Source organism: Lampris incognitus, chromosome 14 (assembly GCF_029633865.1).
Source record: "Lampris incognitus isolate fLamInc1 chromosome 14, fLamInc1.hap2, whole genome shotgun sequence".
Classification (NCBI taxonomy): domain Eukaryota; kingdom Metazoa; phylum Chordata; class Actinopteri; order Lampriformes; family Lampridae; genus Lampris; species Lampris incognitus.
Window position 1 is genome coordinate 50,908,031 of NC_079224.1, and position 12,436 is coordinate 50,920,466.

The following is a 12,436-nucleotide window of genomic DNA, read 5'->3' on the forward strand; positions in this document are numbered from 1 at the left end:
TAGGTACACCTTGCTAGTACCGGGTTGGACCCCCTTTTGCCTTCAGAACTGCCTTAATCCTTCGTGGCATAGATTCAACAAGGTACTGGAAACATTCCTCAGAGAGTTTGGTCCATATTGACATGATAGCATCACGCAGTTGCTGCAGATTTGTCGGCTGCACATCCATGACGTGAATCTCCCGGTCCACCACACCCCAAAGGTGCTCTATTGGATTGAGATCTGGTGACTGTGGAGGCCATTTGAGTACAGTGAACTCATTGTCATGTTCAAGAAACCAGTCTGAGATGATTCGAGCTTTATGACATGGCGCGTTATCCTGCTGGAAGTAGCCATCAGAAGATGGGAACACTGTGGTCATAAAGGGATGGACATGGTCAGCAACAATACTCAGGTAGGCTGTGGCGTTGACACGATGCTCAATTGGTACTAAGGGGCCCAAAGTGTGCCAAGAAAATATCCCCCACACCATTACACCACCACCACCAGCCTGAACTGTTGATACAAGGCAGGATGGATCCATGCTTTCATGTTGTTGACGCCAAATTCTGACCCTACCATCCGAATGTCGCAGCAGAAATCGAGACTCATCAGACCAGGTAACGTTTTTCCAATCTTCTATTGTCCAATTTTGGTGAGCCTGTGCGAATTGTAGCCTCCGTTTCCTGTTCTTAGCTGACAGGAGTGGCACCCGGTGTGGTCTTCTGCTGCTGTAGCCCATCTGCCTCAAGGTTCGACGTGTTGTGCGTTCAGAGATGCTCTTCTGCATACCTCGGTTGTAATGAGTGGTTATTTGAGTTACTGTTGCCTTTCTATCAGCTCGAACCAGTCTGGCCATTCTCCTCTGACCTCTGGCATCAACAAGGCATTTTCGCCCACAGAACTGCCGCTCACTGGATATTTTCTCTTTTTCGGACCATTCTCTGTAAACCCTAGAGATGGTTGTGCGTGAAAATCCCAGTAGATCAGCAGTTTCTGAAATACTCAGACCAGCCCGTCTGGCACCAACAACCATGCCACGTTCAAAGTCACTTAAATCACCTTTCTTCCCCATTCTGATGCTCGGTTTGAACTGCAGCAGATCGTCTTGACCATGTCTACATGCCTAAATGCATTGAGTTGCTGCCATGTGATTGGCTGATTAGAAATTTGCGTTAACGAGCAGTTGGACAGGTGTGCCTAATAAAGTGGCCGGTGAGTGTATATGGCTCTGTTAGCGACTCCTAGAGGATAAATTCTGAGTCTCATCAGCAGCCAGTCAGACTAGCTTGGTCCAGTCAGAAAGGCACGAACTGAGGAAGCCTCTTGGATGAGAGGCGAAACGTCTTCATGGATATATACCAAATACAGTTGCACTTGATTCAACTCCTTTGGATATACAAATACTGAGTAATATCAGTATTATCATTACTACACTACACTACACAAATACTGAGTAATATCAGTATTATCATTATTACACTACACAAATATTGAGTAATATCAGTATTATCATAACTACACTATACAAATACTGAGTAATATCATTATCATTACTACACTATACAAATACTGAGTAATATCAGTATTATCATTACTACACTATACAAATACTGAGTAATATCAGTATTATCATTACTACACAATACAAATACTGAGTAATATCATTATTATCATTACTACACAATACAAATACTGAGTAATATCAGTATTATCATTACTACACAATACAAATACTGAGTAATATCAGTATTATCATTACTACACAATACAAATACTGAGTAATATAATTATTATCATTACTACACAATACAAATACTGAGTAATATCAGTATTATCATTACTACACTATACAAATACTGAGTAATATCATTATTATCATTACTACACTATACAAATACCGAGTAATATCATTATTATCATAAATACACTATACAAATACTGAGTAATATCATTACTACACTATACAAATACCGAGTAATATCATTATTATCATTACTGCACTATACAAATACCGAGTAATATCAGTATTATCATTACTACACTATACAAATACCGAGTAATATCAGTATTATCATTACTACACTATACAAATACTGAGTAATATCAGTATTATCATTATTACACACCATCAGTATCGACGACAACGCCTCCAGCCTCCTGCACGATGATGGCGGAGGCAGCGATATCCCAGCAGTGCATCCCAATGTGGTAGTAAGCATCTGCTGCACCGGTGGCCACCAGACACATGTCCACTGCTGCAGTCCCCACGGCCCGGACACTAGGACACAATACGGATATCATGCGTGAACATCATGTATGAGCCTCGTGTGTGGACAGAGACAAACCAGAAGCACAACATGGACCATGGACCAGACCAGGCTGGATCACCAGCTTCCATATCAGAATGAGATTATGGAACAAGACTACTGTAAACTACCCGTGGAAATATGGACTACAGTGAAACCATAAAATCCTTTATTATAGTTTCCCTGTGGTTTGTTCATCACGTGATAATACAAACACTAAAGAAAGTACTATTTAAAATAATGTAGTATTTTATGTGTTTTTGTTGTCACAATAGTATTCAGATGCTCCAGTATTTCTGTAGTGTAAAATTGTTCATATAGAATTACCATAGGAATGTTATACCTGTAGTGCTAGTGTAGTAATGTGATGTCGGACAAAAGGAAATACTTGCGTAATCTTCTGTCTCTATGGTTTTACCATAGTCCATTTTCATATGAGTAGACCACAAGCTGGTTAGTACACAGACTGTTTGCTTTCCAAGCCCAGGTCACCATTAAAGGTACACTGGTGTCACACTGGTGTTTCTGACCCTTTAGGAGCCAAGCAGAACCAGAACCTCACTTCTGCTGGGCCTTCTTTCTGAGGAGGTTCTGATGGTTTCTGCTTCCAGGTTTTCTTGAGACAGAGAGGCTTTCATAGTTTTGTATAGGATAGTCCCAGCTGTTTTTTTTAGGACCAGGCTCTGTTCCACATGAAGCTACATGAGTAAGGACTGTACCCGTGGACAGGAACCTTCAGTAGCCTGAAGATGTTGGAGGTCATGGTGGAAAGAGACAGGTCATCTCGCTCCGCCCCAATCTCAGTCACCACCAGACACTGGTGAATGTCTGTGAAGAAAAGATAAGCATTTGAATAAGCCAAGGTTTTTCACCACTAACGCAACTCGAACATCTTTACACAAACACATCAGCACATGTCACTGTGAAACCAACAACTCCACTCATCTCTGCTGCTGTTCTGAGATCAGCCATAGTGTGCTTGTCTTTTCTGTCCTCTAATGAAAAACATAAGAAACTACAGTTGCACTAAATGACTGAAAGCTTCAGTACTTTACTGTGGGAATGAACAGATGTGAGTGTGACTGACAGGGTGAAGATATCACAGGATGGCTAGATATCTTACCTTCCTGTCCAGAGGCCTGGATCGGCACACCATTCAGGAAGGCACCTTTCCCTTTTTGTGCACAGTAGAGTTTATCTTCCACACAGCTGTACACGATGCCAAACTCCGTCTGGTGACGACAGCAGATAACTAAACAGTCGGACTCAAGATCAGCTTCAAACAGTCACTGACACTGACGCCATGAGAACACAGCTGCCAGACCAAGTGTCCGAAAAGTCTTCTTGTTTCTATAACACAACCTGACAGCAGCAGGTTAGTATTCATTTCCATACAAACAGAAGATAGGCACTGTAGGTCAGCTGCAGGGTCCTGCTGGGACCAGCCCGGACTACTGACTGTACCTGTTCGTCAACAGGTTAGTATTCATTTCCATACAAACAGAAGATAGGCACTGCAGGTCAGCTGCAGGGTCCTGCTGGGACCAGCCCGGACTACTGACTGTACCTGTTCGTCAACAGGTTAGTATTCATTTCCATACAAACAGAAGATAGGCACTGCAGGTCAGCTGCAGGGTCCTGCTGGGACCAGCCCGGACTACTGACTGTACCTGTTTGTTAACAGCAAAAGCGATGGAGATGGCCACGAAGGGGAATCTGTGAAGACGAAAAGAGGAAAGCATGTGTGATGAAACCAGGAAAACAGGAAAGTTCTCGTGATTTACACTGCAGGTCTTGATGCCTGATTCACACTCTTTTGTTAATTTCAGATCTTTTTTTAACGACTTTTACAATATTTACACTAAATGTTGTTTATTCTTGTTTTTTCATCATTTACCTTGTCTAGTGTTGCTGGTCTGACAGTCACCAAACATGATTTCATTGTATGTGCACAATGACAACAAAGTATCTTATCTGATTACACAAGTGTTTATTTGGACTGTATTTTGGCACCGTCATGGGTTTCATGACACGCATGCGCACACAGCAATGAGTGATGTTGGCATAGCAACGTAAGCAACAGACAGATGTGAACCATGGAACCTGAAAGAGCTGATGTTTCTTCGAAAAGGTTTGGATGGCGGGAAAGCAGAGAAGGCTGTCGGACACATTTCTATTTTGTATTTGCTGCAGCACTCTCCATTGCCTCAGTCATGGCGCCTGCAGAGTCATCCATCATCCATCCATCCATCATCCACCCATCCATCCATCCATCCATCCATCCATCTATCATCCAAGCTGCTTATCCGAACCAGGGTCACGGGGATGCTGGAGCCTATCCCAGCAGTCATTGGGTGGCAGGCGGGGAGACACTCCGGACAGGCCGCCAGGCCATCTCACACACACACACACACACACACACTTTTTTCACTATCCTTATGAGGACCCCTCATTGACTAAATTCATTTCCTAGCCCTTAACCCTAATCTTAACCATGCAAACTACATGCCTAATCCTAAACCTTACCCTAACCTTAACCTAACCCTAATTCTAACCTTAACCGTAAAACCAAGTCCTAAACCTAAAATAAACCCTTTTACTTGTGAGGACCTCTACAATGTCCACACAAGGTAGGTGGTTTCAGGTTTTTCTATCCTAATGAGGACAATTGGTCCACATTAGGATAGTTAAACATGTACACACACACACACACACACACACACACACACACACACACACACACACACACACACACACACACACACACACACACACACACACACACATTCATTCCTAGGGACAATTTAGTACGGCCGTCCACCTGACCTACATGTCTTTGGACTGTGGGAGGAAACCGTAGCACCCGGAGGAAACCCACACAGACACGTGGAGAACATGCAAACTCCACACAGAGGACGACCCAGGACGACCCCCAAAGTTGCACAACCCCAGGGCTCGAACCCAGGACATTCTTGCAGTGAGGCGACCATACTACACACTGTGTCACCAGGCTGCCTGACCTGCAGATTGTTGTAATACATATGCGAACAGACCAGGGCAAATAACCAACATGACTGAAATAAAACGTCTTTAAGTTTTCCAATATGTGAAAACAGCATATATAAACTGAACACTACGTAATGAGCCAAAACGCAAATGTACAAATGAAGCACTAAACAATTAAAATACCAACAACATGAGTGCGGTGAGTTAACACACAGACGTTGTGTACTGGTTGTACACTCGTCTGATGACTCCCAGTCTGGAGAAGTGAGAACTGTTTGACCATTCACTGTGCCATTACCGTTCCTGACCAACAGCTCTTCCTTCCTTCCGCCCGCTAATTCCAGCCAGGGAGCCACACCAGACGCTGACTGGGATGTCACAAATCCTTCATGGGGACAAAAATCCAGTCAGAGAATTTAAACTCAGGTCGGATCTTGGTGATGGGAATCCTACCAGAACATGCTAAGTAACACCCAGAACCATCTCACACACCAGACACCACGTGTTTCTCTGCTGTTTGTAGTGTAAGCCGTTAGAAGTAATATGTGTGCGATGCATGGGAAGAAATGGGGGTCAGGACGCAGCAGGCTACATTCCCACTGCCACGGACGCCACGGAGGTGGTTGAAAATGCTGCAGCAACTGCAAACTAGACACGCATCCGCGAAACCTTGCGGAATAAACACCCACTCACTGTGGCATCAGTGTGTTGCCTGTGTCGCCATGCTAACGTCACATGATGTGTGTGCATGTGTGTCAAATGAGCGGCACGATGGTGTAAAAACACAGGTCGAGTAATGTGAACATCATTACACATCCCTGACAACACATCTGACCTTAACAACAAATCTGAATCAGGCATCAAGACCTGCCGTGTACGTGGCCCCTGTCTGCCTGAGGTGCGAACACTGCGGCTGTGGCTTGTAGCAACACTTTAACTACTGACCTTATCTTCGTAGCCCCAAATATATGTTAACTTACAGTAAGTGTAATCTTATGGAGCCAGTGTTTCTGATGCAATACTGAGAAAGCTCCTGAGATTACATTACATTACATGAGTAATGTAATTAGTACATTAGTAATGACTAGTAAGATATGAGGGGATCTTCAGTGACTTGGGAGAGAAAATTTAAACAGTTGAATTATCAGACCAGATGGCTCCAGCAGCCACCGGAAGAACACCGGAAGCCACATGAGCTTTGCCACTAATAACAACGAGACAGACGCAAGGCAGGAGACTACCTGTGGACAAAGTTGACGGTTCCATCTATGGGGTCAATGATCCAGGTGGGCTTGCTGGTCAGTAGTAGACGTTCGCCGGCAGCAACAGACTCCTCCCCGATGAACCTGGAACAGTTAAAACACATCTGGGTCACGCCCTGTTTCCTGTTGGCCCCAGTTGAGCTGATGAAACAGCATGTTCAGAATTTAGTTTCACATGTTTGTAAAAAAGCAACGTTGTGAACGGGCAAGAGGCTGGAGATGGAAGAAGGGGCACTTTTATACGTCTGCCTGCCTTCTTACATGTCTCACATGAGTAACTACAACGTTTATACGTCTGTCTGCCTTCTTACATGTCTCACATGGGTAACTACAACTTTTATACGTCTGTCTGCCTTCTTACATGTCTCACATGGGTAACTACAACTTTTATACGTCTGTCTGCCTTCTTACATGTATCACATGAGTAACTACAACTTTTATACGTCTGTCTGTCTTCTTACATGTATCACATGAGTAACTACAACTTTTATACGTCTGTCTGCCTTCTTACATGTATCACATGAGTAACTACAACTTTTATACGTCTGTCTGCCTTCTTACATGTCTCACATGAGTAATTACAACTTTTATACGTCTGTCTGCCTTCTTACATGTATCACATGAGTAACTACAACTTTTATACGTCTGTCTGCCTTCTTACATGTCTCACATGAGTAATTACAACTTTTATACGTCTGTCTGCCTTCTTATATGTCTCACATGAGTAATTACAACTTTTATACGTCTGTCTGCCTTCTTACATGTCTCACATGAGTAACTACAACTTTTATACGTCTGTCTGCCTTCTTACATGTCTCACATGAGTAATTACAACTTTTATACGTCTGTCTGCCTTCTTATATGTCTCATATGAGTAACTACAACTTTTATACGTCTGTCTGCCTTCTTACATGTCTCACATGAGTAACTACAACTTTTATACGTCTGTCTGCCTTCTTACATGTCTCACATGAGTAACTACAACTTTTATACGTCTGTCTGCCTTCTTACATGTATCACATGAGTAACTACAACTTTTATACGTCTGTCTGCCTTCTTACATGTCTCACATGAGTAACTACAACTTTTATACGTCTGTCTGCCTTCTTATATGTCTCACATGAGTAATTACAACTTTTATACGTCTGTCTGCCTTCTTACATGTATCATATGAGTAACTACAACTTTTATACGTCTGTCTGCCTTCTTACATGTCTCACATGAGTAACTACAACTTTTATACGTCTGTCTGTCTTCTTACATGTCTCACATGAGTAATTACAACTTTTATACGTCTGTCTGCCTTCTTACATGTCTCACATGGGTAACTAAAACTTTTATACGTCTGTCTGTCTTCTTACATGTCTCACATGGGTAACTACAACTTTTATACGTCTGTCTGCCTTCTTACATGTATCACATGAGTAATTACAACTTTTATACGTCTGTCTGTCTTCTTACATGTCTCACATGAGTAATTACAACTTTTATACGTCTGCCTGCCTTCTTACATGTCTCACATGAGTAATTACAACTTTTATACGTCTGCATGCCTTCTTACATGTCTCACATGAGTAACTACAACGTTTATACGTCTGTCTGCATTCTTACATGTATCACATGAGTAACTATAACTTTTATACGTCTGTCTGCCTTCTTACATGTATCACATGAGTAATTACAACTTTTATACGTCTGTCTGTCTTCTTACATGTATCACATGAGTTATTACAACTTTTATACGTCTGTCTGTCTTCTTACATGTATCATATGAGTAACTACAACTTTTATACGTCTGTCTGTCTTCTTATATGTATCACATGAGTTATTACAACTTTTATACGTCTGTCTGCCTTCTTACATGTATCACATGAGTAACTACAACTTTTATACATCTGTCTGCCTTCTAACATGTCTCACATGAGTAATTACAACTTTTATACGTCTGTCTGTCTTCTTACATGTCTCACATGAGTAACTACAACTTTTATACGTCCGCCTGCCTTCTTACATGTCTCACATGAGTAACTACAACTTTTATACGTCTGTCTGCCTTCTTACATGTCTCACATGAGTAATTACAACTTTTATACGTCTGTCTGCCTTCTTACATGTCTCACATGAGTAACTACAACTTTTATACGTCTGCCTGTCTTCTTACATGTATCACATGAGTAATTACAACTTTTATACGTCTGTCTGCCTTCTTACATGTCTCACATGAGTAATTACAACTTTTATACGTCTGTCTGCCTTCTTACATGTCTCACATGAGTAACTACAACTTTTATACGTCTGTCTGCCTTCTTACATGTATCATATGAGTAACTACAACTTTTATACGTCTGTCTGCCTTCTTACATGTCTCACATGGGTAACTAAAACTTTTATACGTCTGTCTGTCTTCTTACATGTCTCACATGGGTAACTACAACTTTTATACGTCTGTCTGCCTTCTTACATGTATCACATGAGTAATTACAACTTTTATACGTCTGTCTGTCTTCTTACATGTCTCCCATGAGTAATTACAACTTTTATACGTCTGCCTGCCTTCTTACATGTCTCACATGAGTAACTACAACTTTTATACGTCTGCCTGCCTTCTTATATGTCTCCCATGAGTAATTACAACTTTTATACGTCTGCCTGCCTTCTTACATGTCTCACATGAGTAACTACAACGTTTATACGTCTGTCTGCATTCTTACATGTATCACATGAGTAACTATAACTTTTATACGTCTGTCTGTCTTCTTACATGTATCACATGAGTTATTACAACTTTTATACATCTGTCTGCCTTCTTACATGTATCACATGAGTAACTACAACTTTTATACATCTGTCTGCCTTCTAACATGTCTCACATGAGTAATTACAACTTTTATACGTCTGTCTGTCTTCTTACATGTCTCACATGAGTAACTACAACTTTTATACGTCCGCCTGCCTTCTTACATGTCTCACATGAGTAACTACAACTTTTATACGTCTGCCTGCCTTCTTACATGTCTCACATGAGTAATTACAACTTTTATACGTCTGTCTGCCTTCTTACATGTCTCACATGAGTAACTATAACTTTTATACGTCTGCCTGCCTTCTTACATGTATCACATGAGTAATTACAACTTTTATACGACTGTCTGCCTTCTTAAATGTCTCACATGAGTAATTACAACTTTTATACGTCTGTCTGCCTTCTTACATGTCTCACATGAGTAATTACAACTTTTATACGTCTGTCTGTCTTCTTACATGTCTCACATGAGTAATTACAACTTTTTTACGTCTGTCTGTCTTCTTACATGTCTCACATGAGTAATTACAACTTTTATACGTCTGTCTACCTTCTTATATGTATCACATGAGTAACTACAACTTTTATACGTCTGTCTGCCTTCTTATATGTCTCACGAGTAACTACAACTTTTATACGTCTGTCTGCATTCTTACATGTATCACATGAGTAACTACAACTTTTATACGTCTGTCTGCCTTCTTACATGTCTCACATGAGTATTTACAACTTTTATACGTCTGTCTGCCTTCTTACATGTCTCACATGAGTAATTACAACTTTTATACGTCCGTCTGCCTTCTTATATGTCTCACATGAGTAAGTACAACTTTTATATGTCCGTCTGCCTTCTTACATGTCTCACATGAGTAATTACAACTTTTATACGTCTGTCTGCCTTCTTACATGTCTCACGAGTAACTACAACTTTTATACGTCCGTCTGCCTTCTTATATGTCTCACATGAGTAACTACAACTTTTATACGTCTGTCTGCCTTCTTACATGTATCACATGAGTAATTACAACTTTTATACGTCTGTCTGTCTTCTTATATGTATCACATGAGTAACTACAACTTTTATACGTCTGTCTGCCTTCTTATATGTCTCACGAGTAACTACAACTTTTATACGTCTGTCTGCATTCTTACATGTATCACATGAGTAACTACAACTTTTATACGTCTGTCTGCCTTCTTACATGTCTCACATGAGTATTTACAACTTTTATACGTCTGTCTGCCTTCTTACATGTCTCACATGAGTAATTACAACTTTTATACGTCCGTCTGCCTTCTTATATGTCTCACATGAGTAAGTACAACTTTTATATGTCCGTCTGCCTTCTTACATGTCTCACATGAGTAATTACAACTTTTATACGTCTGTCTGCCTTCTTACATGTCTCACATGAGTAATTACAACTTTTATACGTCTGTCTGTCTTCTTACATGTCTCACATGAGTAATTACAACTTTTATACGTCCGTCTGCCTTCTTACATGTCTCACATGAGTAATTACAACTTTTATACGTCTGTCTGCCTTCTTATATGTCTCACGAGTAACTACAACTTTTATACGTCCGTCTGCCTTCTTACATGTCTCACATGAGTAACTACAACTTTTATACGTCTGTCTGCATTCTTACATGTATCACATGAGTAACTATAACTTTTATACGTCTGTCTGCCTTCTTACATGTATCACATGAGTAATTACAACTTTTATACGTCTGTCTGTCTTCTTACATGTATCACATGAGTTCTTACAACTTTTATACATCTGTCTGCCTTCTTACATGTCTCACATGAGTAATTACAACTTTTATACGTCTGTCTGCCTTCTTACATGTCTCACATGAGTAATTACAACTTTTATACGTCTGTCTGCCTTCTTATATGTCTCACGAGTAACTACAACTTTTATACGTCTGTCTGCCTTCTTATATGTCTCACGAGTAACTACAACTTTTATACGTCCGTCTGCCTTCTTATATGTCTCACATGAGTAAGTACAACTTTTATACGTCCGTCTGCCTTCTTATATGTCTCACATGAGTAACTACAACTTTTATACATCTGTCTGCCTTCTAACATGTCTCACATGAGTAATTACAACTTTTATACGTCTGTCTGTCTTCTTACATGTCTCACATGAGTAACTACAACTTTTATACGTCCGCCTGCCTTCTTACATGTCTCACATGAGTAACTACAACTTTTATACGTCTGCCTGCCTTCTTACATGTCTCACATGAGTAATTACAACTTTTATACGTCTGTCTGCCTTCTTACATGTCTCACATGAGTAACTACAACTTTTATACGTCTGCCTGCCTTCTTACATGTATCACATGAGTAATTACAACTTTTATACGACTGTCTGCCTTCTTACATGTCTCACATGAGTAATTACAACTTTTATACGTCTGTCTGCCTTCTTATATGTCTCACATGAGTAACTACAACTTTTATACGTCTGTCTGCCTTCTTACATGTCTCACATGAGTAATTACAACTTTTATACGTCTGTCTGTCTTCTTACATGTCTCACATGAGTAATTACAACTTTTTTACGTCTGTCTGTCTTCTTACATGTCTCACATGAGTAATTACAACTTTTATACGTCTGTCTGTCTTCTTATATGTATCACATGAGTAACTACAACTTTTATACGTCTGTCTGCCTTCTTATATGTCTCACGAGTAACTACAACTTTTATACGTCTGTCTGCATTCTTACATGTATCACATGAGTAACTACAACTTTTATACGTCTGTCTGCCTTCTTACATGTCTCACATGAGTAATTACAACTTTTATACGTCTGTCTGCCTTCTTACATGTCTCACATGAGTAATTACAACTTTTATACGTCCGTCTGCCTTCTTATATGTCTCACATGAGTAAGTACAACTTTTATACGTCCGTCTGCCTTCTTACATGTCTCACATGAGTAATTACAACTTTTATACGTCTGTCTGCCTTCTTACATGTCTCACGAGTAACTACAACTTTTATACGTCTGTCTGTCTTCTTACATGTCTCACATGAGTAATTACAACTTTTATACGTC

At 40.4% G+C, this 12,436-nt stretch overlaps 1 protein-coding gene across 3 annotated transcripts in view; it reads right to left on the reverse strand.

The window, feature by feature from the left end:
- Positions 1-12,436, reverse strand: part of LOC130123836 (inositol monophosphatase 1-like) — a 109,623-nt gene that overhangs the window by 3,080 nt on the left and 94,107 nt on the right. For all 3 annotated transcript variants that reach the window (XM_056293144.1, XM_056293145.1, XM_056293146.1), the window contains exons 4-8: positions 6,536-6,640; positions 3,959-4,004; positions 3,412-3,520; positions 3,008-3,116; positions 2,109-2,260 (exon numbers count right to left, since the gene is read on the reverse strand). In XM_056293144.1, coding sequence (XP_056149119.1) covers positions 2,109-2,260; positions 3,008-3,116; positions 3,412-3,520; positions 3,959-4,004; positions 6,536-6,640 — 521 coding nt within the window. The remainder of the gene's footprint in view (positions 1-2,108; positions 2,261-3,007; positions 3,117-3,411; positions 3,521-3,958; positions 4,005-6,535; positions 6,641-12,436) is intronic.